Source organism: Opisthocomus hoazin, chromosome 11, assembly GCF_030867145.1.
Source record: "Opisthocomus hoazin isolate bOpiHoa1 chromosome 11, bOpiHoa1.hap1, whole genome shotgun sequence".
NCBI lineage: Eukaryota > Metazoa > Chordata > Aves > Opisthocomiformes > Opisthocomidae > Opisthocomus > Opisthocomus hoazin.
This window is the reverse complement of record NC_134424.1, coordinates 12,859,007-12,885,344: the sequence shown is the minus strand read 5'-3', so window position 1 is coordinate 12,885,344 and position 26,338 is coordinate 12,859,007. Positions and strand designations below refer to the sequence as shown.

The 26,338-nt window shown below is 61.5% G+C and overlaps 1 protein-coding gene across 4 annotated transcripts in view; it reads left to right on the top strand.

Moving 5' to 3' along the window:
- Nucleotides 1-26,338, top strand: part of PLXNA1 (plexin A1) — a 122,810-nt gene that overhangs the window by 538 nt on the left and 95,934 nt on the right. For 2 of the 4 annotated variants that reach the window (XM_075432387.1, XM_075432384.1), the window contains exons 2-3: nucleotides 13,084-14,442; nucleotides 20,871-21,053. In XM_075432387.1, coding sequence (XP_075288502.1) covers nucleotides 13,240-14,442; nucleotides 20,871-21,053 — 1,386 coding nt within the window. In that variant the 5' untranslated portion in view covers nucleotides 13,084-13,239. Of the gene's footprint in view, nucleotides 1-1,300; nucleotides 1,355-5,782; nucleotides 5,876-13,083; nucleotides 14,443-20,870; nucleotides 21,054-26,338 lie in introns of those variants that run through there. The other 2 variants (XM_075432385.1, XM_075432386.1) reach the window with 2 other exon arrangements.

Here is a 26,338-nt window from a genome sequence, read left to right as displayed (position 1 = left end):
TCCGGGCTCGCCGCCGCGGATACCCGCGCCCTGCCCCGCACGCCCGCACCCGCGCTGCCCTCAGTCCTGATGCGCGTCCCCGCTGCCATCCCGGCGTCTCCGCGCCCAGCCCCGCCGCTTCCCGTCCCCGCATCCCGCCGGGGCGCGGCAGCCGGGCTGGGCTCGCCCCGCAGCCCGCAGAGCCGCCGTGCCCCGCAGCCGGGGGGTGCCGGGGGGCTGCCGGCAGACCGGGGCGCGTTCCCCCGGCGAGGCAGGGCGTCCTGCGGGATGGCCGCCCTCGCCCTCCCTTGTCATCGTCACTATCGCGATCGTGTCGCGGCTTTGCGGTGCGTCGCCCGGGCACGGCTCCGGCCGGGGCGGGGGAGGCTGCGCTGGCTGCCGCCGCCCCCCGTGTCCCCGCGGCGGGTAGGGCCGGCTCGGCGTCCCGCACCCCTCCGCCGTGCCTGTTCCCGTTCCCGCACACGGCAGCCCCGGCGGGCGGGCGGGCGGGGAAGGGTTCGCGAAATCGCTGTGGCGGGGCTGGGATAAATCCCGCAATTCCTGCCGCTCCCGCGTCCTGCTGGCGGGGGAGCGGTGCCTGGTGCCCCTGGCCGGTGGGGGGGGGGCCGGGGGGAGCGGGGCTTCACCTGAAGGTCACCGGGGAGAGGGGAGGCGGGTGGGAGAGGGGAGCCAGGCATCTCCCTCGCGGCTGAGCTCCCCCCTTCCCTCTGCTGCGCGGGGGGGGAACACAAAAGCCGAACCTGCTACCGGGGGGGTGTGGGGGGGGTGAATATCCGCGGCCCCGCTCCGCGCTCCGGGACGCGGAGGGGAGAAAAGTTGGGCGGATGAGCTGCGGTTCCGAAGCTGCTTTCCCTCCTCCGGCTTGCGAGAAAATCCCTTTCTGCTGAGCGAGGGCTGCGGCGGGGGGAATTACCAGCCTTCTGCTGGATTTTTTTTTTTTTTCTTCTGGTTAAATTTCTTTTGTGTGTGGCTGCAAGGAACAAAAAAAAAAAAAAAAAAAAAAGAAAAAAAAGAGGAGCCGAGACTATTGACTACATCAAAGGTTATCCATCTGAAAACACCATTTTCCTCTGAACGGCGGCTAATTGCTTCCTGAACAATCCCAGGGTCTTTTGTATATACTCCGTGGGTAAAATGGGTGACTCGGTGTCTCCCGCGCTCCAGACGCTGGTGACCGAGCAGGGCGGAAAGGTGGCGAAGCCAGGCGAAAGCAGCGGGGCGGAAGCCTTTGGGAGGGTGCGTGGATGATTTCCTAAGCGGCTGCGAGGGGGGAAAGGATTCAGCTTCTCCCCGCGCGCTGCGGTGCGGTCTGCTGGCGCCGGTGGATGCCGGCGCGGGGCCGTCGGGAAGGCTGGTAAGGAAGTTTGGGTTCGAAATCCCCGATCCTGCGTGCGATCCGGTGCTCCCCGTCCGCCCGCGGCTTCGGCTGCCGGTGCCGCCGCCCCGAGAGCGGTGAGCCTGGATGTGCCGCTTCCCGAGGGGCTGCGAGGAGGCAGCGCCGGGGCCGGCTGGCCGCCGCCGCGTTGGGTGGCTGGGCTCTCCGCTGCTGGTGCCCCCGAGGTTGGCGTTTCGGTGGCGTTGTGTTTGTCGGCGCGGCGATAGCGGCACGGGCGAGAGTTTTCCCTCCTTGGCTTTATTGTTTTCCGATAGCCGCGGCGGGCTGGGAGCGGAGCGGAGGCATCCGCCTTCGTGCGTGCTCGGGCTGCGCGCGGAGCCGTGGCGAAGAGCCCTCGCGCCGCTCGGTCACACAAAGCCCTTTTCCCGTGCGAGGCGGAGGGCCCTGCGAGGGATAAACAAACTCCCAGCTCCGGCGGGGACGGGGCCGAGGGCCGCGCCGGCGGCTCCGGGCGAGCGCTGTTTCGCCGGAGCTTTGCGCAGCCGGAATGGAAGAGGGTAATAAAAGCGGCGCTGCTGCGTGCTGGCACGGCTGCCTCCCCTCCTCCATCCCGGCCCCTGCCCCGCGCCCCGGGTGGAAATGTCACGCCGGGCGATTTATGTCGGTGGGCTCGCCGCGTTGGACGTCCGTTGAACAAAGAGAAGGATTCGGCCCTGGGATCGGGCTTAATGAGGGAAACTTGTGCGTGTTTATTTTGTTCTCGGGGCTGAGCGTGGGTCAGGGCCTTTGTTGCTGCCCGCCTTGCTCCCGGCTGCAGCACTAACCGTCGGCGAGAGCCGGGCTCGGCCCCGAGCTGAGAATTTCTGAGCGGGAGAGCCCAGTGCTGGCGCTGCTGGCCCCTGCAAACCGAGGGGAGCCTGCCCACGGCGTCGGGCTTCTGCTGAGTCCCGCGGGGCTTTGTTGTGACCGCCTCTCCGTGTCGGGATGCTCGGTGCTGTGGTGGCTTGTGTCGGCGGTGAGGGGTCAGTCGTGTTTTTTGGCACCCTTGACACAACGGAAGGAAGGTGGACATTGGAAGAAGCAGGGCAGCAGTGGGTGGGTGGGCACTGGTCACCCCGATGCTGCCCATATGCCATCCTCGCTGCCTGCAAGCTCGGATTTTGCATGACCTGGGCTGGTGGGATATATGCGTGGAGATCTTGGGTTGCTGCTCTCCGTGATCCATCGACGTCTCCTCCAAATTGTGTCATTAGATAATTGTGTGCTGTATGGAAGAAACCGGTGGGCAGAGGGCTCCTGGCCAGTGTTTGACTGGTGAACGGCTTGGTGGTGTGCCACGTGTGGAGGAAGGCCCAGGGGCTGGGAATGGTGAATGATGGAGAGCTTGGTTCAGCATGGCCCCTGATCCCTTACCTCTCCTGGGTTTGGGCTGTGGCCACTTTTCCCAGCAAGGTGCTGAGTGCTGTGGCTCCATGCGGCATGGGGAGGAGCGTGTTTGCCACCGTCCAGTGCTGGGGCAGCTGGTTTGGCTTCAGGCTGGAGGCAATCACCTTCTGCTCTAGCTGTAGCCCATGTCACGCTCTGGGCAGTGCTGTGGTGAACGTCCTACTGCAGATAGGTGGTATGCGGTGATACCCCTCGTAGTCCTGGCCATGGATGCAGCATGGAAGCCATGTAGATAGCCCAATGTGGTCCTCCAGCTGTGCTTGGAAGTCAGGTTTGAGCAAATGTCTTGTGCATCATGGAGGAGAAAAACTCAAGCCAACAAATAAATCATGGTTTCTGTGCCAGGCAGAGGCAGACACAGCTCATCACCCCTGCGCCTGGCGTGTTGTGTAGCCAAAACCAGCGTGTCGGAGCGTGGCCGGGCACGGGGCGGTGTCCTTTCTTGCCTTGCTTGTTCTCTGAGCATCCCGCAGCTGCCTCCAGCCCTTCTTTCAGGTGGAAGCCACCACTTAAAACCCTGCATTAAAAACATTTACAAGTTTATTTTCCCTTTAGCCAAGGCTTGACAAACCTTCTCCTTGTTGCCAGTGTGCCAAGATGTTTTAGTCTGGAAAAAAGCTCTATGTCCAGAGTGCTGGGCTCGTGCTCCGCAAGCACTTCTGCCCCTTTCTCCTTTGAAGGCTCTCTGCGTGGCCTGAGGTGGGCTATTCTGGGTGACCCTTGTGTCCCGAGGGTGCAGGGTGCCTTGGCCTGACGGGGACTGAGTGCCCCCCCGGGCTGCTGCGTGCTGCGCTGTGCCCGGTGGCCAAGACTCTTGTGAGCCGCCTGAACCGCCGAGGAGATTTGTTGTCACTGGGGTCGATCCAGGGCCTGGCGCGCGCCATGCCGCGATATCCTCTTTGCTCCTTGAGCTGAGCTTGTGAGGGCTTTCACTGGAGAAAGTGCCCCGGGGTGAGAGCGCGGCAGGGATGCCAGGGATGGGCTGCAGGGCTCTGGGGGACACGGGGACCATCTCCTCCCTGTCTCTCCTCCTCCTCCTCCCCAGCACCCTGCGGATCAGCCCCGGGGCTTGGCACCCGCCTCCCCGTCTCGAGCATCCTGCAATCCACTGGCCAACTTGGCACGGAGACCCAGGAGCGGTGGTAATCCAATTTGGGCAGTTTAGCTGCACTTTGCTGCCCGTGCTGCTGGCCGGAGCTCGGGAGCTTTAATCCGGCTAATGACCCCGGCTTTGGGGGTTGAGTAACCGACGACCATTTGCTTGATTTGGTTTTCCTTTCCGTCGTCGGCAGCGGAGGACGGAGGCTGAGGCTGTGTCCGAGTCCTGCCCCTGGTATCGGGGACGGTTTCCAGGTGTAGGTACGTGTAGGGACCGGAGGGCGAGGGCAGCGTGGAGGGGCACTGCAATCCCCGCTTTCCCTTCGGGAGATCCTTCCTTCCCCGTTTTCCATCTGCTCCCCCTCTTTTTCTGGTGAAGATAAGCCCTTCTGCCGGAGCTGTTTTGCAACATACCATTATTTTCAGAAAGGCGAAGCCAAGAAAAATAAAGCCTCTCTCTTCCTTCGGTTGCCTACTGTTTAATGTACAAAGTACAGGGGTGGTAATTGCATTAAAATGTATATAATTATACTGGAGGGAGGAAAAAAAAAATCCTGCTAATTGCACGGGTGTTTTGAACTGATAAATGTTGAGCGATTCGCGTTTTCTTGGGAGTTTGGTGGAGCAGAGCTGCGTGAGGGGTTAGGAGCAGGGCTGGTTTCCCACCATTGCTGGGATGTTCATCATCTTCGGGGTAGCGCCGGTTGTGCCCGGGGCCTGATCCTCTGCACAACCGGCGCTACCCCGATCCAGGCAAATTTCAGTGTTGTCGTTGGAGCTCGGCGAGTCCCTTTGCTTGACGTGCTTAGTGAAGCAACTGCTTGTGTGTCAGAATATTCAGGCTCCTGCAGAAAGTAAATCCCTGGCGTGAGGAGAGGCAGATTCCCCGCTGGTGCCTGCGCTGGGGGAAGAAATTCCCTGCGTGACGGAGCCCCGAGGCCGGGGGCTGTGTTAATGCCGCGTCGGCGCGAGTGGGTGCTGCTGGTGGCCGACCCCTCGGGCAGGGTGGGGGGGAAGAACGGTCTCCCCTTTCCAATGACACCATGTGAAAACCGCATTTCCTTCGGCGAATGCCGACCCCGTCAGAGCCGCCGATAACATCGCAGGTAATTACAATCGCAAGAAGTTGTTTGCTTTGTGCGTGCGGCCGTGCTCTGGGTACAGGCGGCTGCTTCGCTTTTCCTGTGCAGACTGTTAGTTTCAACAAGGGAAGAGGAAAACCCAAAAATATTTTAGGAGGTGTTTAAAAATAATCCCCGAGCTTGGCCGGTGGGCAGGATGTTTCGCAGGATCGTGTTCCCCGCTGGTCCAAGCCCAGCCCTGTGGCCCTCGGAAGGCTTTGCTGCGCGGTGTTAAGCCCTGCCTTGTTGTTTCAGCCAGCCTGAGGACTCGCTGTCGGTCTCTGGGAGCCGGAGGGGACCAGGAGCTGGACTTGGGTTTTGGCTTTTGAGATGAGTAAGTCGGGCTGCCCCGTACCTGAGCGGTGGCAGAGCCGGGGCGTGAGCCCAAGCTCAAGCTTGCAGCTGCCGAGGCCTCTGTAACCGTAAAACATGTAAAATCCATTCCCCAGCGCCGTAGCGTTGCACTCTCTCCACCCCCATCTCCTCCTCGGCGTTTTTTTATTCCTCGAAGTGCTGGCATGCGGGCAGGGTCCCTGCCTGCTGCTGCTTATCTCGGGGTCCGGCTCCTGGATGGCTGCACCCTTCCTGGCGTCACGGGGGGCTCTCCCCTCTCCGGCGGGACCCGAGTCGGCCCGACGAGCCCTTCCGAAGCCCAGAACCTGTTTTTCAGGCTGATGTCATCGGGAAGAAATGGGGGAGGAGGAAGGCAGGAAGGCAGCGCCGCTTCCGAAGGAGAGCCGCCGCCGAGCCTGTGACGCCGCCGGCAGCCCGGGCTTCCACCAGCACCCGCCATTATTCCTCATTACCGGCATGGCGGTGGTGCCCGCGGGACAGAGAGAGGTCCTGCTCTGCACGGCCCGGTGCCTGCGTGGGGGTGAGGAGGGATGCACGGGTGCCGGGGTGCACGCCAGCTCGCACCGGGACGCCGAGGAGGCTGCCTGTGGGCTCGCCGGGTGTGCCTGGCACGGCTCCCCGGCCCGCTGCGGGGTCACCGCGCTCGCTGGAGCTGCCGTCCAGCCGCCTTCGCTACCGGAAAGCGGGGTTTCGGCAGAGGCGCTTGGACAGCCCTCCCAGCGCAGGCAGGCGGCTGCATCCTCTCGGTGCTGTGGCAGATAGGGAGATCCGTTAGCCGATGCTTGCCGGGGTCCTGGCCCCTCGTGCCGTGCTTGCTCTGCCCAGGTCGGCTGGGCAGGACCCCGTGCCGTGGGCAGCCAGGGTGGGGACGTGCCGGCAGGAGGGCGGAGTGCGGCACAGCCCCTGCCGCCGGGCACACCGTGCCTCTCCGTTTTTATCGAATGCCCTGTGCCTGTCGTGCTGCGGGTGAAGCTCCCCGTTAGCCTCCCGGAGCAGTTTCCGCCGTGGTGGTGGTGTTGCGGGGAGGCTTCTGGGCTCTTCCCAAAGCTGCCCGTCCCGCTGCCGAGCCAGGCTCCGCTAGCTCTCAGGCTGACTTGCTGCTCCTGGGTCTGCTCCACCTTGGGCAAGTGCTGAGCTGGGACCTCCTCAGGTCAAGCGGAGCCGGGTCTGGGCTGGTTCCAGCAGCAGCTCTCGAGGCAGTGTGGCTGGGACGGGAAAGAGGGAAGGACGGGAGGTCTGGGAGCGAGGAACGACAGGCACAGCATGGGCTTTAGCTGGTGAATCCTCCTTTGGAGAAGTTTTGTGGTCTGTTTTAATGGAACCTAACTCTGTCGGCAGTTGTGCTCAGCTCGCCAGGTGACGGCGTGAGTGCCGGTGTCAGCGCGGGAATTTCAGCTCGGCCAGGATTAAGCCAGCTCTGAGCGACCTCCCTTTGCTGGGAGCAGAGGGGGTCCAGCACCCGGGAATCCTCCTGTGCCAGTGCACCGTCGCAGAGCGGGAGCTCCCTGGATTCACTCGGATTTGGGGGAAGCACGGCTCTCCCGCTGGCCTTGTGGATGTGGTTGGGAGGTGTGTGTGCGCGTCGGAGAGGGCAAAGCCCTCCCTGGAGGGCCGGGCTGGAAGAGGTGCATTGATCTGGGGAGGGGAGGGTCATTGGCTTGTGCCCGTGGCTGCCCTTGCCCAGTGAAGGAAGTGGAGCAGCGGGTTCGGGGGCAAGGAGCAATGTGTTACACCATAGGGAGTGAGACCAGACAAGGGAAGGATGCCGGTGGCCAGAGGACCTCTCGCTGGACTTCTCTATTGGCTGTTGGGAGACCTGGCTTGTGGGTGACCTTCTGGTTCTCTGCAGGTCCATCTGGACTGAGGTGACCTCTGCCAGCACAGCTGGTTTTCGGGACGTTTATGTAAGGGTGTGAGAACGAAGGTCTGGAGCCGATGGGCCAAAGCCAAGGTGGAAGGTGGACTTCAGGGGATTTGGTCTGGACTTCTTTGCTCTGAAGCTAGGGACAAAATGTTGATTGGTCCTGGTTGAGGTGGCACAATTCACACCAGTCTGGGGTGTGAAGCCTGGAGCTGGCCTGGGTCTTGGCAGTAGAAAGGCACAGTCCCATAACTGGGGTCTTGGTGCCTTGGGTCACACTCTGGAGCATGACGAGAGGCACAGAGGGGCTTGGGGTGAGGTGTTTAGCTACATGTGTGTTGATGGACCAACTTCCTGAAGGAGGATGGGGAAGCATCAACCTGTGTCCTGTGTGGATGGTCAGCTGTGGGCTTTGTGTTGGTCTCCATCCCAGGCATCGGTCGGTCCAGGTCTTTATAATGCTCCTTTGGCTGCACGAGTTCAAAGGAAGGACAGGGTGCAGTCTCCTCCTGGTAAGTACACGTCCAGCTCGTGGGCTGCGTGTAGAAAGCCTCTTGGCAGTTCTTGTATGGTCCCTATAGATACCCGCGTGAGTTGTGAGAATAATGCAAAGGACAGCCATCAGCTTGCACTTCTAGTGTAGCTGAAAGGATCTGGAGAACACATGTAAGGTCCTGGTCCATGCCTGGTTTCCGTAGTAGGGACAGGCAGTCCTGGCAGGACCCGCTGAGACTGTCCTTGCATGCCTCTGCCTTGGGACGTTGTGGTTGGGGGAAACCTGCGTTTCCATCTTGGAAATGCCTGTGAGCCCGCTGGGAACGGCTCTGCAGGGCAGTATGCAGTGTCTTGGTGGTGAGAGCACGTGGTGGCTGCAGAGCTGTTCTCCTTGGCGCGCCGTGACTTCTTGCGGAGGACTGGGGAAGGGGGATTGCGCCCTTGAGAAATCCTATTTTAATTTCCTTGCTACTTGCTCTTTTATGCCCCTTTTTGCCAAGGGTCAAGCTGCTTCTTGAAGCCCTTCGGCAGTAGATGGCTGCTTCCCTTTGTCATGCTTCTCAGGACAGAAGAGGATCAATTCCTTGCCCAGAAGATCCTTGCAGGGCAGGAGTGGAAGCTGCTGTGCCCACGCGCACTGCAGTGACAGGGCAGGAGTGGGTCCTCGGCCCTTGCCTGGAGGATGGCAGAAGCCTGGGAGGAGGCTGAAGGTACTAATGGTGTGCCTGGTGTGGGCCATAGAAACGGAGATTGGAGCGGGCAGCTTCAGAGCTTGCCGTTGATTTCATCAGGGTGTGGTCTGAGATAAGATTTGTCATGATTTAACTTGCTAGGGAGAGACCCTGGGCAAATAGCTGTTAACGACTGCGTGCAGTGAAGGAAGGAGTTAAAGTTTAGCCCTGTTGCGGACGATTGCATGTGCAGCGCAGCTCTAACTCGGTACCACCACCAGCCTTTCCTCATTGTGGCAAGGCTTTTCCCAGGCAGACGAACCTAAAAATACACGAGCTGTACGGTGAGGCTGCCTCTCCTGTGGCCTGCGGGCTTTTCCCTCCCCCGATAATCTCCCCTCGCTCCCCCTTGCTAATTACTGGCAGCCTAGCAGCTCGGGTGTTTGAAAATGGAGCTGGTTCCTTCTCAGACTGTTTGCTATTGCTGAGAGCAGCGAGTGACTTGGAGAGACTGCAGGTAAAGACCCACTAAATGCCATTTTCCCTTTTGTGGGTGGGTTCTATGGGGAGTTTCAAACCCATCGCTTCACTCTTCCAGTCTCCCTTGTGAAGTGCGAGGCTATGAAGCCCTTGGGGCAGTTTGCAGCTTCGTCCCTCAGTTTCCCTCCCAGAGAAACGATGCTTTCCCTGGCCCTGGGGATGCGGACCCACCGGGGACCCCTGCGGGGCTGCTCCTGGGGCGTGCGGGGTGGTGGGGAGCGCCAGCGGGAATGTGAGCCTGCTGGGGTCTTGGTGGTGTGGGAGCAGGGTGGCAGATGGGTCAGTGGGTGCCAGATGTGCACCTTGGTGCTTGTCAGCATGTTTTAAAGCCCAGCTTCGGCTGTTTCTGCAAGGGCTGCCGCGTTGTAGCCTCGCTGCCTGTGCTGACTCGGCATCCGTCAGTGCTCTGGACTCGCTGCCGGGATGAGTGGAGAGCTGGTCCTGAATGCTCTGTCCAGTCTTTGCCTTTTAAGGTAGTTTTTTTCCATCCCAGTACTCCTGCTTTGTGCTGTCAAAAGTGATGATTATTTTCCCAAAGCGTGATCTCCCATCCCGAACCCAGGTTTCCTGGCTGTGCTGCAGGACTGGGAAACCCGCAGCCTCGGGCGATGAGCGCTGCCGCCCCTTGCCACCTCTTCGGCAGCGGGCAAGTGGGACGCGGGCGCTGGCGGGGCAAGCCGCTGGCTTTTTACTGAAAGGCTCTTTTGACGTCGGGGTGCGTGAGTGGTGGCCGTGGCGAGGCGGGCAGCCCTGTCCAGGTCATGCAGCAGCTGCGACCGTCTCAGCGTGGCTGCTTTCGAGGTGAAACCATGAGCAAATATCCTTCCTGGCGTGGGATGAAAGGGGCTGGGGTGGCTTCGGCGCTTGCGTGATTGCTTCGCCAGCGTGGTTTCTGACGGCAGGTTTCCTGCTATATGTTTGTGTGTCTGTGTGTATGTGTGTGCGTGGAAAACAAACAGAAGCCTGCGGTGTGGCCCCACTGCGGGGTGAGCACGCCCTGCGTGGGGATGCTCTCCGGGATGCCCCGTGCTGCATCGCTTGCTGTCCGGGCAGCGTAACGGGGTGTATTTTTGGTCCTGCTCTCCAGGTTGGCACACGTGCTTCCAGGCCGGGGTGCGTTATTTTATTGCAGTGTGTTTCAGGGCTGGGCTTGGCTCCAGGATGTCTGCTCGGGGTTTTCCACGCGTTGGGACCATGGTGGCGGTGTGGGTCTCGCTCCCTGGCAGCACTCTTACTTTGGTCCTGGGCTGGGTCCTGCCCGGGGTGAGATGCTGCTGGGGCACAGCCCCACGGGGGTTTGGGTGCTGTGTGGTTTAAAGCGCGTGCCGGCAGCAGAGCTGCCCTGCCATTAGCCATGCTGTCACCTCTCCGTGGGGGTTGGAGGCAGCGTGACGGGAGGGAAATGCCCTTTGGTCCCGCGCTGCTCCTCCCTGGCTGCTCCCGAGGGCAGGGAGCTGGGGCCCTGCGGGCGCCTGTGCTGCGGTGCAGGGCTGCCTGCTGCCCCACCGCCGTGGGGTTGGACCCCACTGTAGTTCAGTCCAAGCCTCGGGTACCCAGATCATTTAATCCTGAAGAAAGCAGACAAGCTAACCTTGCCTGCTGTGTTTTTTTTTAATAATCACTGCAATGGTTTTAAGCAGGGCTGGACAAAAGCTCCACTGGTGTCAGGGCACTAGGACGAGATGTTGCTGCTAATGTATATTTAGAAGCAGAAATCTCGGAGGAGCTCTGCAGAGTGTCATCTCTCTGCTCGCCCCAGCTCTGCCTCGCTTTGCTCTGATTCCAGCTCCTGAGTAGCAGTTCCCTACATTAATTTGGGAATCTCCTGTTGGGCTTTCTAGCCCTGCTTTGTGGCAGCAGCCCGACCTCCAGCTCTGCTGCTCCCTGAAGTAGAAGTGATGAATCATAGAAACGCACTCAGAAAGTGACCTCCCTGTCCCCTCGCCCGTCCCAGCAGGGCGGTGCTCCGGCTGGCATCCCCGCGCTGCACCCAGCTCCCACTTTCCCCTCCTCTGCCTTCCCCGCTCCTTCGTTCTGCGGCGTGTGGCTGGTGCCCCGTTCCGTGTCGACGGTGATCTCCTTGCGAGGGAGCCGGCTGTGCTGTTCCTGGAGGGGCTCAGCCCCATGGTTCGCAGTGGCTTGGTGAGAGCCGTGCTGGTTTCTCGGGGTGGGAAACCTCCCTCCGGCAACCCGGCAGGAAACCGCGCTGCCTGCTGCCGCCGCGCTCGCGTCTTTCGGAGCTAACCGGCGGGTTTGTGCTGGCAGCGCCGCTTGCTCCTGTGCCTCGGCGTGGTTTGGGGCTAAGCAGCCCTGACCTGGGGTGCTGGTGGTTGTGCTCTTGCTGACAAGTTCATAAAAATGAGGATGCTGGGCATTAGGACCAGGATTAGGACCAGGAGGATAATGTCCAGGGCTGGTGGCTCCATGCGTTGGTTGTCTCCACACCCATGGAGCTTTGTGGAACCTAGCTTTGGTCTCAGAGTTGCTCATACTCAGTCGCCCAAACCTCCCTTGAGGCTATTGCTGTGGAGGGGGATGTGTTGAGGGAAGGGAGCAGGGTGGTGGGTGCTTGGGCAGTGGAGAGCTGGTGGAGCTGGCACATCTGCAGAGAGGGCTTGGAGGTGGTGTGGAGGCTTTGCCCGAAGCACTGGAGGCCCAGCGGAGCTGGCAGAGCTGCGGGGGTGGCCGGGGCTGGGCTCGCCCTGGGAAGGGAGAGGATGATTGCATGGTTTTTCTGCTCCCTGGCTTGGGAATCGCAGGATCACAGAGGGCAGCAGAACGGAAGGATGCAAGGTGGGATGTTGGGGCACCGTATGGCCCGGCCGCTGATGGCACTCTGCCCGCTCTGGGATGCAGAGCCGCGCAGTCACCGCGGGCCACGTTCCCTACCCGCACCACTCCCCGGTGGGGATCCTCCCGCGGGTTACCCCGGGCTGAGTCAGAGTTGGGCGATGAAGAGCGGGAGGCTCTCCTCCTCCCCCTGGTTTTGGAGCAGCTTATCTGCCATGGCTGGGGGGGACCTGAGCGCTGAGCTCCTGTCCTGGCTGTGGACCTTGGTGTCGGTGGGATGGGGCGTGTGCTGGCAGGGCGGGGGGGATGGAGAAGACAGGGAGGGGGGTGCAACTCTAGGGCTGCTGAGCAGACACGGAGGGCAGAGCTGTCTGCATCAGCTACTTGCGGCCACCTCCCCGCTACCACGTCTGCAAAGGTCACGCTGGCGTGGGGTTTTGGCTGGCTTTTTGCTGCTCCATACTGGCGAGCCCCAGCTGTGGCACAGCAGCCTGCAGAGCTCTCCATCCTCCCTGCGTGTGCCCCCTCGTCCCTCCAGAGCCTCTCAAGCCAACCGCCTGATGACTGGCCCTGCGTTTCTTAATGCATATAAATGCCAGAAGGACGTGCTTCTCCTTGGCGTGCCCGCTTTCTGCCCCCCAACTCCTCCTGCCCATGGCCCTCCTGGGCTTTGTCAGGCGGGCAGGTGGCAGGGACGCAGGCAGCATGCCAGGGCTCTCGGCTCTCCCAGCTCCTTTAAGAGGTCCTCCTCTGTGGAGGGGCTGGGGCTGTGCTTCCTGCAAACTGGGTTTTTGCATCCGTTCCCAGTGCTGCCGTGGAGCAGGGCAGGGGCAGCAGGCCGGGGGGGCTTCTCTTGTGGTTTGTTAGCAGCCGTCCTCGGCTAATGCTTCGGTGCTGCCGGTGGTCTTAAAAGCAGGTTGGGGCCAGCTACACCCCGCCGAGGCGTTTGTACGCGGTAGGTGTGCTGGAGCGCGTCGCCAGGCTGCTGGGTGCCGGGGATGTGCTGGTCCCACCCAGCCAGCGGCTGCAGGCACGCTCAGGTGGCGGAAGGGAGGGCAGGGTGGTGGTCCTCGGAGGGGGCTGCCGGATGGTGGTCGAGGCTCAGATGGCGGGGCAAAGCACATGGCAGCGCCTTGGTTGGGACATGCTGTGTGTGGCCAGGCAGGGTTGTCCCGAGCGTCTCACAGGCTGCCTTTGTCCCCACACCAAGGATGGGTCTTCCTCCGCGGCAGGGGCTGGTGGGGTGTGTTTTGTTAGGCTGCCTGCTAGAAGAGCGTGAAGCAGCAAAGTCTCTGCTGGGTAGGGTGGAATAGGCTTGGTACCGTGCAGGAAAGCCCGCTAACTCTGCTCTTCTTGTCTTTCTCCCTCTAGGGCTGACTGGACTGGCCGTGCCCACGATGCCCTGAACGCCGTGCGCAGTGGAAGCAGAGGAGACTGTGTCCCGTTAGCTCCTCCTCCCTCCCTCCCTCCCTCCCTCATCCCTTTAGTTTGGGTTTGTTTCTATTTATTTTGTGGCTGGATTTGGGCATGGCCTTGGCCGGATGCGAGGCTGCTGCAATGTGGCTCCTTTGGCTCAAGCACCACTTGTCCGTCAACATTTGGACCTTGCTGCTCTTGGGGAGCACCTGGCTACCGCTGGCGGAAGGCAGCCCCAAGTCTCCCTTTAGGACTTTCCCAGTTACAGACTGGAGCTTGACGCACTTGGTGGTCCACAACAAAACTGGGGAGGTCTATGTGGGGGCTGTCAATCGGATCTACAAGCTCTCCAATAACCTCACGCTCCTGCGGACCCACGTGACAGGACCCGTGGAGGACAATGAGAAGTGTTATCCTCCGCCCAGCGTTCAGTCCTGCCCTCACGGGCTGGTCACCACCAACAACGTGAACAAACTGCTGCTGGTGGACTACTCGGGGAACCGGCTGATCGCCTGCGGCAGTGCCTCCCAGGGTATTTGCCAGTTCCTGCGGCTGGATGATCTCTTTAAGTTGGGTGAGCCCCACCACCGCAAGGAGCACTACCTCTCCAGCGTCAACGAGTCGGGCACCATGTCTGGGGTCATCATCGAGGTGCTGAACGGGCAGAACAAGCTCTTCATTGGGACGCCCATTGACGGGAAGTCAGAGTACTTCCCCACACTCTCCAGCCGCAAGCTTATGGCCAATGAGGAGAACGCGGAGATGTTTGGCTTTGTCTACCAGGACGAGTTTGTCTCCTCCCAACTCAAGATTCCCTCGGATACACTCTCCAAGTTTCCCACCTTTGACATCTACTACATCTACAGCTTCAGCAGCGAGCAGTTTGTTTACTACCTGACCCTGCAGCTGGACACCCAGCTCACCTCACCCGACTCCACCGGGGAGCAGTTTTTCACCTCCAAGATCGTCCGCCTCTGCGTGGACGACCCCAAGTTCTACTCCTACGTGGAGTTCCCCATTGGCTGTGTGCAGGACGGCATCGAGTACCGCCTGATCCAGGACGCCTACCTGACCAAGCCTGGCAAGGCTTTGGCCAAGTACCTGGGCATCTCGGAGCGGGAGGATATCCTCTTCACCATCTTCTCCCAGGGCCAGAAAAACAGGGTTAAGCCTCCCAAGGAGTCTGTGCTCTGCCTCTTCACGTTGAAGAAGATCAAAGATAAGATCAAGGAGCGTATCCAGTCGTGCTACAGAGGGGAAGGGAAACTCTCGCTGCCCTGGCTCTTGAATAAGGAGCTGGGCTGCATCAACTCGGTAAGTTCCTGCTTGTCTCTACCCAAGGCAGGCTGTTTCTGGCTCCTGGCGGTGCTCTCTGGCCGAGCCCTTGCTGGTGACCGGACCTGAGCCGTGTTTCTTGGTGGGAGGACTGGTGCCGTTAGGGCTGGGTGCTGGGCTTGCTTGGTAGCATTCCTTGCGGAGATTGCGGCTTCATTGCGGAGTGGCCATCTGGGTTTGGGCTGCATCGGTGCCTGCGGAGAACCACAAGCGAGAGGCCCCATGCTGATGGAAGTGCCTGCTTCTGGTTCCTCTGCCCTGTGGATCTGGGGAGTGTTGGTGAGCTGGGCTGGGAGGGCAGGATGCATGGTCTCCAGGGCATCTGCTGCAGCTCCACTGGGGAGTCCCTCACAGGTGGCACGTGTGATTTTGAGAGTGTTGTGTCACCTGAGGCTTGGTGGTGGCCAAGCGGAAGGTGTTGGGGGCAGCAGGATGTGGGGAACAGGGATTGCAGAGCTGTTGGAGAGGGGCAGGGAGGTAGGTGGTCCTGGTAGAAGATGGTCGTGCTCAGCGTGGAGAGACCACATCCTCTCCATGGGGTGCTGGAGAGGAGGGCAGAGGGCACAAGGTGCTGTGAATGAGGTGGGTTTTGAGCGTGGCCTGTGCAGATTGTCACCCGGAGGTGTTGGAGGCAAGTGTTGGTGTCCCAGGGCAGTGGTTCCCTATGGAGGGAGCGCTCTGCCCTGTCACCAGGGATGTGTCCTCCTGCCTGGTGCTCACGTCTGGCTCCTGCTTGTGGCTCAGCTGCCTTGTGTGGGGCTTGTGAGCGGTGGGGAGTGGGGGACCTTCGTGCTTGGCGCTCTGGGTTTGTTTTCCAACTATTGGTATTGCTGGATTTTTTTCCAGGCGGTGTTATAAACCAGCAGAGAGGCTCTGGGTGATGGGGAGATCTTATGATGGGCATCACCAAGCTGGGCTGGGTAGTCCCCAGGCAGGGTCAGATACCTGGCAGAGAGGGGTTTTGGGGTGCTGGTGTGTGCATTTGAGGGTCTAGCAGGGGTCTTGGGGCTTCCACTACCACCCACCTCCCACAGCCCTGCTTGCTGGTGTTCGGCACCCGTTGCTAAGCCCCCGGCCCTGCCTGAGCAGCGGTTTGGGTGCCTGGCGGGGCGGGCAGGTGGGCAGGGGTCCCTGCGGAGCAGCCCTGCCTTCCCTCCCACCGTCCTCCCCGCAGCTCCGGAGGAGACAGCTAACAGCTGCCTGACAAAGTAAAGGGTTTGCTGTCAAGAGCGCTGGGCTCGCAAATCAGATTTTGGCTTTGAACTAATTTAATTTTGCTGGAGAATGATGAAATCGTTACACTGCTGCCTGTTGGGTCGCGCAGCTGCTGGCTCCGGCGGAGGAGATGCTTGCTGCTGCCTCCTGCGCTCCCGGCTCGCCCCCCCGGGTTTGGGGAGGGGGCTCTGCCCCCCTGCATTTGGGGCGGTTTCATGCTAGGAGGGTCCTGGGGTTGCTGCCTGGTGGCCAGCCCGGGCGAGTAGGTGGATCTCAAAGTGCTCTTTGGGTCCTGCAGACTTGCCGGGTGGACGAATGCCTGTCACGATGGGGGGTGGCTCCTGCTGTCGAATGGGCTGGGCTGGGGGGTGCCGCTCTCCCCAGGGGAGCCAGGTGGTGTTTTCTGTCCCCGTCCTGCTCCAGCTGCCAAGCAGGGCGGGGAGAGACATGACTGGATCATGAGTCAATCTCTCAGCTCCTCGCTGTGCTAAGCACAAGCCAGACCAGACCCCGCGGAGCATGTAACCCCTTTCTGGCAGGCGTCTCTGTGCCCCTAATGAAATGCAGCCGCCTCTGGGGTGGGTCGTGGCAGTGACGGATCTCTCCGTGGTGGGGGCTGGCCAGAAAAGAAAAGGCATGCTGTTTTTTTGTGTTTTTAAGGAGGCAGAATGCAGTTGCTCGAGTCAGTAGTTGCTTGGGATTTACACCCCATCCATATGGAGAATATCCCAGTAGCCCTCTTTCTCCCTTCCTTCGAGGCAGCGAGGGGCTGAGGCTGGTCCACGCTGGAGGAGGGTCTGCCGGTGCCCCGCTCCCAGGCCTGGAGCAGCGCGGGCCAGGGATGCTCATCCCCGGGCGCTGCAGGGCAGCTCCGATTCTCTGGAGCCGGAGCCAGGAGAGGCTGCCAGGCTTCTGGCAGCCAGCTCGGGAGATGTTAGCGGTTCCTCCCCAGTGCTGGCGAGTGGAGCAAATTCCTGTCTCCTGCTTCTCTCTCTCCCCTTCTGGGATGCAGCGATCTGGCAGTGGGAAGAGGAGCAACACCCCCTGTGCTGGTGTGCTCAGACCCGTGCATGGGCTCACGTGTGCAGCCAAGGCACTTTGCTGGTCTGTCTGGTCCTGTCTCTTGCACCAGCCTCACTGCCCAAATCACTCCTGAGCCCGTCCAGAGGTTTTGCTGCTCACAGTGTTTCACTGAAGAGGGGTTTGATGTGCTGTAGCCCGGCTCTTTGCTGTCCCTGTGCAACGCAGGGGCCGAGGTCTGCGTGCCCGTGGCCAGGAGTGCTCTGTGCATCTCCCCAGCACGCCCACCCCCAGTTTTGGGGGACGAGGGTCTGATGTAGCAGGGCTGGGAGAGGGCAGTAAGATGGAACTGGAGTGGGGATGTTGCAGCAGGGAGCGATTCGGGGTTCCTGGAGTCCTTGACCCCTGGGCTGGCAGCACAGGCAGAGCCAGTGCCTGGAGCCGGCAGGACATGGGCAGCAGCGCTGCCCAAGGGAGAAAATGAGATTTGAGTCCTTGGTGGGCTCCCTGCCCAGCCTGCTGGCACAGGGTGATGGCTGGGGACAAACTGGCCCAAACTGGGCCAGGATAAGCCAAATCCTTCGCAGGGGCAGCCAGGGAAATGCAGATGTTAACAAACTGTACTGTGCTGGGATGATTCCTGGGCAGCGATTAACACGGAGAAAACCTGGCATTGCCAGCCTAGGGCTTGGTACCTGCCTCCTGCAACCTCCTCCCTGCTCTTCATGCCCCTTGCATCCTCCATTGCCATCTCTGGGGGGCACAGGGGGATGGGGTGTGCCTATGATGGTGTTAACTGGGGAAGTATTGGCTTAATTAATAATGCTGAGTGGCGCGAGCTTTGCCTGTGCTGTCTGCTCCCTCATTGCCTTCGTAAGTGGGCTTGAAGGGAGGCAATGAGACAAGGCACATCATGGAGACGGCCCGCTGCTGCTCGCTCGGTGCTGCGGCCCGCTTTCCCCCCTCCGGCAGGCCGCTACCCCGGGAAAACCGAGTTTCCTGGCCCTGTTTTGGGGAGGTGGGTTGGTGCTGGGAGAGAGGAGAAGGCTGCAGCGCCATGGAGGTGGGGGCCTGGGGCGTCTGGGGGCCAGGGGCAGCTGAGAGGGATGCCAAAGGAAAGCAAGGAAGTAAAAATAAAGGAAAAAAGTCATTATAAATAAAAAATACCCCGAACTCCCCCAAACAAACCCCCCACCCCTTGCAATGGGGTGAGTCCATGGTTCCTGCAAACACTCGTGCAAATGGGAGAGCGGGCAGAGCTCGATGCCTCCTGCAGATCCCAGCGTCTGCAAGCTGAAACGCTGCAAGGTCACTGGCCCTCGCGTGCTGTGGTGCGTGTCGGTCCCTGCTGGCACCGGCCAGGGGACAGCTGTCCCTCTGTCCTTCCATCCTTCTGTCCCTCCGTCCCTCCGCCTCGCCTCTCCCCGCCGCCCGCATCCGCCATGGAGGTGGTCGGTGCCGTCACCCCCGCACCACTGCCCTTGGCCCGACCTCGCCGTGCTGCCTGCCTGCGCTTCCCTAACGAGGCAGTTTGCTGTTAATGAGCTAATTGTCGGCATAATTATTTATCGAGGTGGTGTCGGCATCGCGGCGGCAGCGGTGGGTGCTCCTCGCGGTCCCGGAGCGCAGCTGTATTTGTCGTTTCCCAGAGAGTTTGTTGAGACAAAGCAGAGAAGAGTAAACACCGTAAACATCTCTCCTCTTGCATATTCAGCAGCCCAGGGCTTGGGGAGGCAGCAGGTTGAGTGCGGGGAGAGCAGAGACTGCACCCAGAGGGACTGCTGGGGCTTAAATACCTTCATGACATCGCCCTGAACCCCTCTGCTGGTGCTGGCGGCCGGGTGGAAGGTGCTGGGGTGCTTCACCGGGGCCAGAGAGTGCTTTTTTTCCCAGGAAAGCGCCTGAGGGATCCCAGGTATGGGATGGGAGCTGCGTGTGGGCTGAGCATCGCTCCCGTCTCGCTCCGTGGCTGGGAAGATAATTTTCTGGGATCTTTAAAACGTCTAGCCTGGTGATGCGGAGGGGGATGCGGGGCGCGTGTGCTGCCTGATGGATAGGAGAGGGTGCTTGCGAGGCTGGGAGTCAGAGGGTGGGTGCAGAGGTCCTAATTCCTCTTCCCCCTTTTTGCTCTGGTTGCATGGTGTCCCACGTTCCTGTTTTGGGGATCCCTGCATCTCTCACGCCTGGCTGTAGGAGTTCCCTCTGCTTAGGGAAGGGTGAGCAAAGGTCAGGCGGGGAAGGGAGTCAGCCTTCGGCTGTGCATTCAGCAAAAACAGAAGTTAAAGTAACTGAGGAAGCAGCCCAACATCCTGAGGCCGAACGTGGCCGGCTGGCATCGTTCCCGGTCCTTCCCCGCTGGAAGGCTGGCATGGTGCTGGGTCCCCACTCCAGCCGGGAGTGGGACCGCTGGCCTTGGAGTCGGTGTGGTGGCACGACGAGGAGGTCCAGCAGCCTCGCCATGGCTGCGGGAGGCTGAAACTGTTGTGGCTGAGAGTGCATCATGCCCGGGCGTGGAAAACCACCTTGTTTTCCCTCCTCCCTGTGGGTGACTGTGGGTTGCTGGTGGGGGTCGGTCGGGGCTGACCCTCGCTTCCCAGGCAGCGATGAGTGGGGGTCGCAGAGCTGTGTGCTGCACTTCTGTACGTGGAGCTCGGGAGCTCGGCGCTTTCCCATATGCTCCGTGCACACGCTGTATGGATTTAAACCCCCTTGGGGACTGGCACGCATTTGGAGGCTGCTGCTTGCCAAAAATCCTCTCTCCCCTTTAAATTCAGGGTTACATAAGGAGCCCTGTGAAGTGGAAGAATCCCCTGGCCGCAGCAGGCTGCCTCCCCATCAGCCCTGCCTGCCTTGCTGCCCCAGCCTCCCGCTCCCAGGCTCGCTGCTGCCCGCGGGGTTTTGGCCGGAGCCTCTTGCTGCCTGGGACAGACCGGGGGGTGCTGGGGGGAGATTTTGCTGGTGCTGTGCAACTGTGTGAGGCCATTGTATGGCGTGGGACCTCTGGGAAGCCCCTGTGCCCCCCCGGCCAGGTACCTGTGGCCAGGGGCTGTCACTCTGCTCAGCAGGTCAGGGTGACGCAGCGAGGATGCTGGACGGAGGGGGCGAGCGCTGTGGAGCTGGTCCTGGTCCCACTCCCCTGCCTGCAACCCGGCTTTCACAGGCGACATCCCTTGGGCTTTGCCTTGCCCATAGGCGTGACCATCCTCGCCGGAGGTCCCTGGGCACAGAGGGGCAGGTGCAGCCTTGCCTCTGCCTCTCTCCCCGGGCAGAGCTTGCAAAAGCTTCTCCCAGACCCGCGGGCGAGTGCTGAACCGAGGGAGCAGCTGGCCGAGCCAGGCGCCTTGTCTGGGGCAAGGCAGCACGAAAAAAATGCGGGGCTTTCCCGAAGACGTTCCTGCGGGTGGAGGAGCAGGGCTGGCAGGTGGGTAGTGTGTTTGCTGGAGGCTCTGCTATGCGAAGTGAGGCGCTTTCAGGAGCCCTGACCCGTTTGTCTTGGCACGGCCGTGGCTGGGAAGTGTTTTGTCTCTGGGGGAAGGCTGGGGCGCGGGATTCGGCTCCTCCTGCCTTGCTGCCAAGTCGTTTTCTTTTTGAAGCTGGCGCCGGGGTGAGGAGGGAGAGGTGTGTGTGCTGCTGAGGAAGCTCGTGCTGGCATCCCACGTGTCTGAGATGGGAGCAGCAGGGACGCTGTGCCAGCTCCTGCTGGGTGTGTAAGCGCTGCTCTGCAGGGTGCAGACGACCAAGAGCCTGGGTGCTGGTCTGCAAAGCTTGTTGAGAGGCACATGGGCAGCCCCATCCATGTGCCTCAGATGTGTCCCAAGTGCTTCCAATCAGCACGTAGGGAATTCTGGGGAAACCCCAGCGTGATGAGCTTCCCTCGGCTGGTGAGCTGGGGCAGGGGGTGAGGCTGAGGGCAGCCGGGGCGGCTGGGCCCATGGCGTGCAAAGAGTGGTGGGGAGCTGGGGATACGGAGATGGGGCAATGATGTTTTCTGTGCCGGGGAGGTCAGCAACCTGCTCCGACCTAATGGAGAGTGTGGAATGGGGGGGACAGGAGGGGCGAGGGTTGGGGCTGCCAGCGGGGTGGAGGTGGGAGACAGCCGACAGCCAGCCGGGAGGTCCGGCATGGTGGGGCATTGGCAAAAACCTCACCTCTCCTCTGTTCTCTTCTGACAGCCGCTGCAGATCGACGACAATTTCTGTGGTCAGGATTTTAACCAGCCATTGGGCGGGACTGTCACCATCGAGGGGACCCCGCTCTTTGTGGATAAGGAGGATGGAATGACCTCGGTGGCTGCCTATGACTACAGAGGACAAACTGTCATCTTTGCGGGCACGCGGAGCGGGAAGATCAAAAAGGTAGGAGAGCCCTCAGTGATGCCGGTGGGGAGGGATGACTGCTCGCCTCGCTGGCCCTTCGGGGGTACAGGTGGGGCTGTGCCTCCGTCGTAGCATGACTTGATATATTGGGGGTAAAGTGCAAAGGGCCAGTGAGGGGCAATTTCCCCTTTCTCCTCTCTGCCAACTAGATTTACAAAATCTCTGTCTTTTGGAAGGGTGATAACCTGGGGAATTTGTCCCGGCCGCTGGTGGATCGGAGCCTGTCTCGTTGTCTCTCAGGGCGGGCGGGTTTGCCCTGTAGCTGCCACAGGGTGGGCTCTGTCTGTCCGGGTCTGTATGGCTTTGCCATTGACCTGGGCAGGGTGGGCAGAGGTGGGTGCTGGTGGCTCCAGCTCGTCATGGGGGATACTTCTCTTCCTGTGCCCCGCCACGGCACAAAAGGCTGCTTGTTGGTGGCAATTAGCAAGTAGCTCCGTGTGTGCCTTTCTCTGCCTGCATCTCCACAGGGCACGGATTTCCTGTTATCGTAACGTCGTGCCTGTAATTACAGCTGTACATGCCCTGTATAAACACAGCTTGCATTAACTGCATCCTCAGCCAGGGAAAGGCAGTGCAAAGGTCCTGGTGCCGTCCTTGCCAGGGGCAGGAGGACCAGGGCTTGGCAGGGGGCCCTGGCCCGTTGCTCTGTGCCTGGTGAGGTGCTCCAGCACCCCGTCCTGGGCACAGCACCCTGCATTTTTGTTGCTTCTCGTGATCTGTGCCAGAGAAGGCAGGGTGGCTTCCCTCGCAGGAGTCAGGAGCAGGGTGCTGTTGTGGGTGATAGTCCCCGTGGGTTGTGCTCGCCCTGCCCGTGTTGCCTCTGGCCCCCTGACCTGCCTGCAGCCCTGCCTGCTAGCAGGGGGGACGTGGGCAGCATGTGTTGGGGTGGGGGGCAGGATGCTGGTGGTCCTCTCCAGCCCCACATCATCTGCATGGCTTTCTGCAGTCCTTGGGGATGGGCATGGCGGCGCCAGGGCTGAGCGGGGCTGCGGGGAGCTGACGGTGCAGCTCGTCCTGCTTCCGGATCGATGAGGGATCCGGAGGGAACGGTGTCGCGTTGCTGGCGGCTTCTGCCGCTGGGCTCCAGATGGGAGGTTTGAAATGGGGGTGGGAAGGAAGGAGGGCGTGGGAGGAGGGTTCACAAAGCCGCTGCGACAGTGTTACACCTCTAGTTCCTTATTTATCTAAAGGGGCTGGCAGTTGCTGGAACATTTGTTTTTTCTTCTCCTTCCTTTTTTCAGTTTTTCTCTGATCTTTGCACCTTCAGAGACACTTGCAAGCGGTGATCTACAGTGGGTGCTTGGCCAGGGTGAAGGCTGCGTGCTCCAAAGTCGTGGCTGAGGCCAGGACTTGGAGCCCAGGTGTGGTTTGAGCATCCTCCTCCCCTGCAGGCCTTTCCCCAGTTTTCTTTTTGCTAGTTTCTCAACTTGGTTCCCCAAAGAGCTGGTCTGGCACAGGGCACGAGGACACTGAGCGGGAGCTCCATGGGGAACGAAGAGGTGGGTCTCGGTCCTGTCCCAGCGCTGGGATGCTGGGAAGGTTTTGTAGGCTCGTCCTGCCTGGAGCTCCCAAAACCCCTGGGGCCGCCCAGCTCTCCGATGGCAGCGTGGGAGCGCTCTGCAGGCTCGAGCCCAGCGCTGCCGGGTCCCCTCCTCGTCCCCTGCTGTGACCTTGGGGTGGGCAGCCCAGCCTTTCTGCGGCAGCCCCTGCCTGGCCGGCCCGGCAAAGCGCTGCCTCAGCAGCTACCTGATCCTGCCGCCTGGCTGCCGGCGGGGCCGAGGGGAGCGGGGGGCTCCCCCCGCATGGGGGGCTGCCGTCCTGTCCCCGAACGGGGCTGGCTTGTCCCCGGCCAGGGGACGGGATGCCGGCGGGGGTACAGCAGAGTGTGGGAGAGGTGGCAGAGGGGCAGGAGGTGTACATCCCTTAGCAGCAGTCGCAATCCCTCTGCTTTCAAGCTGTCAGCGTTTTTCCCCCATCCCCTTGGCAAGCGCCTGCATTTGGCTTGGCGCAGCCCGGTGGCTTCTCTGCCCTTCTGCTGCTCCCCCCTGCCCTTGCCAGCACCCCCGGCACCTCCTTCAGGGAGGGAGGGCTGCACCGACAGCTGGGTGCTCCCCTCCCCGTCCCCAGGAGCCCTGTAATGGATGCTGCTCTGCGGAGGGGGCACCGATCGCACCATATGGGCCGGGGTAAGGTCAGGGCAGAGTCACTGCCGCGTCTGGGTTTTCCTTGGATGGCAGCTCCCATGCCCAGCATTTGTCCAGGCTGTTGCGTGCGGACAGAGCCTGCCTTTGTCCCCCCCAAAAAGCCACGCGAGCCTCCGGCTGCCCTGCAGCCTCTCCCCAGCCCTGCCGCCAACAGTTGCCGCTGCGGGGCTGGGGTGCTGGGCAGCACCTGCTGCCGCCACAGCTGCAGCGAGACCCGAATTTCGGGGGCGCTTGGAAGGATGTTGCAAGCGATGTCAGATTTGCAAAACCGGCTGTGGGACGGGGGCTGCAGGCTGGGATGGGGAGGCGCTGAGCGGGGTGGAGGTACAGGACCCCTGGGATGCTGAGCGGGTCGCAGCAGCGAAGCCTGCGGCCGCCCGCTCTGCTCGGCCCCGCCGGGTTGCCGGGCAGGCAGTTATCTTTGGCTGGGCCCGAGTTATGCGGAGAGGCCGGGCTTGGAAAGCCCTTGGCCCCTCGTGCTCGCTGCCCTGCGTGCCAGCAGTCATGGGATCGGGGCTGCCCGGGTGAGCGATGCGGGGATGACTTCTGCCGCTGACGGAGAAGCTGGCCGCTTCCCCCGCCCTCCCGGGGGCGAGTCGGGACCCGGCCTTGCACCCTGTGGTCTGAGGGTGCTGCGGATGGGGAAGTGACATGGGGACGTGAGCCGCGAGCACGCTGCAGTGGGAATGTCCAGGGGAGGTTTGTGCAGGGGAAGTGAGGCTTGCTTCCTAGGGCTTGGGGTTTTCCTGGGAACCACCCGCCCTCGCCTGACGATCTGTTCGTTGCGCGGTTGTCGTTTTCCCAGGTTGTCTTTCCTATTTTTTGGGTGGACAGAAAGCTGCGTGTGTAATTGCAGTGGGAATGCTCAGTCACGTGCTGGAAAGGCACGTTTCACACTGCGCCCGTGGTCACCTCCCAACGTGTGTGTGCCAAGGACGCGATTTTGGCTGTGCTTGAAGTGTTGTATGGAGAGAGGGAGGAAGGACGATGCTGGAGGGGGTGTGCTGATGGTGCAGCCCCCTCCCAGTAACTGCCCTGTGCTGGGCTGGCGGCTCGGAGCTGGGGCAGTTGGGGCATCCTGGGAGATGCAGCACAGAGATGGCTGCCCTTGTTAGCTTGCCATCTGCTCCTCGTTATGCAAACAAGGCACCGCCTTAGGGCTCCACTGAGCCCCGGTGTGGCCCTTGTGGGCTGACCCAGTTTTGGGTGCCGCCTGGTTATTTTGGGGGGAGGTGAGCTGAGCTCCTTCCTCGAAGCAGCTGGTGACTCCCTGCCCGCTGCCGTCTCCCGGCTGCTTCCAAGCAAGGAGGCTTCGGGCTGTTCCCCCTGCCTCAGCCCTGCAGGAGATACCCAGCCCCATCTGGGATCCAGGTGCTGGAGATCCCTGAGGCGGGCATGGTCGTGGGACGGTGCAGCCGGTGCATCCCAGCCAGCATAGCATCGGACCGCGCGTCCCTCGCAGCCAGCTGAGGTCTCATTTTTTGGAGATTATCTGGCTGCCCAGTCGCCACAGTAATCCCTGCAGCTCGCTTCCCTGTCTGGGGACAGGCTGGCCTTGGGTGTGAACGCATGGCGATGTGTCTCTGTGGGGAATCTGCTCCCCGCAGGGCTCACGCTTGCCGCAGCTTGTTTATTCTCTCCCACGGAAAGCACAGCTGAACTGGCCCCGTGTCTGGCTGCTTTGGCTTCTCCACTTTAATAACAACAGCAAATAAACTCTTCATGCTAAGTGGGTCATCCCCATCCCTACACAACAGGACACAGTGCTGCTCTCCTGGAGAGAGTCGAGGGGCTCCCCTGCAGCCCCCTGTCTTGCTGACGGCACGGAGATGGGGGTGCTTCAGAGGACCAGAGCTGGCAGCTTCTGGAGGCACCCCCTTTCAGTAGGGTTCTCTTAAAGCTTTGGAGAAGGATGCTTTGGTGCGTTCACAGCCTTTGGTGTGTCTGGGCAGTGTGACCCGAAAGTAGGTGCTATGGGGAGGGGGAACGGCTGACCGGGGGCTTTTTGGGAATTTCCCTGTTGCCTGCAGGCTCTCTTCCCATCACAAAAGCCCCCATGTGTCTGTCGGCCTCCTGGGTACGATGTGTGACCTTGTTGTGGTCCACGTGAGCTGGAAGGAGAAGCCGTCAGGCTCCCTGCCGGCTCTGCCCATCCCCGCGGGTCCTTTCGCGCCGTCCTCTGCTGCGTGCGCAGGGTGAGCGGCTCCGGATGAAAAGGGGCCCTTTGTGTCTCGGTGCGTGAAATCCGCTCCCGGCGCACGCGGGAGGGCTCGGCCCCCCTCGTGACCCTGCTGCCGGCTACCCTGATGACTGCCTGCGCCTCAACGGGCTTTTTTTTGGGGTGGGGGGGGTGGAGGGGGTGGATTTGGGGCATGAAGCCTGCCCTGGCCCCAGCGGTATCAGCCGGTGACCCCTGAGGACTCCCCCATCATCAACCCCATCGCAGCCCCTGGAAATCCTCTCCTGCCGGCGTGGCTGCCTCTCCGCAGCTGGCCGCCCGGCACAAGGGCCTTTTTGTTCCTCCTGCCTCTTCCCTCTGCCCTCTCCCGCTCCGTCCCCGTCCCACCCCATCCCCTGGGGACCCCTCGCCCCCTCCCCACGCGCGTGTGGGCCCCGTGGGCGCCTGCGCCCAGCCCCGGGAGGCAGATCCGCTCCTCGGAGCATGCGTCCGCGCTGCTCCCCAGTCAGTGGCAATAATTTTATTGGCATGACAAGGTAGCCGGCGGTTGCCAAAGCGAATCCATCAAATACCTCTCGGCGGTTCCCCGCCCCCTCGAGAGCTCTCGCCGGAGTCGTTAAGCTGTTTTAATCAAGGTGCAGGCTGGAGAGCTGGCGTGTTGAGTGGATGGGGTGGGTGGGAGGGGGCAGCGGGGTCTTCCCCGTCCCCCCGCTGATGGTGGGGAGCGCTCGGCGTCGCCCCGCTCCTACCCAGCGGGAAGAGGCCCCGCTCGCCAGCGTCGGGCTTTGTTGAGCCGCCCGGCTCGGAACAGGATGTCTCATTGTGGGAGGAAACAATTAGAAATTCTTCGTGAACCCGCTGGCCTCGGGGCCGGGCCGGGG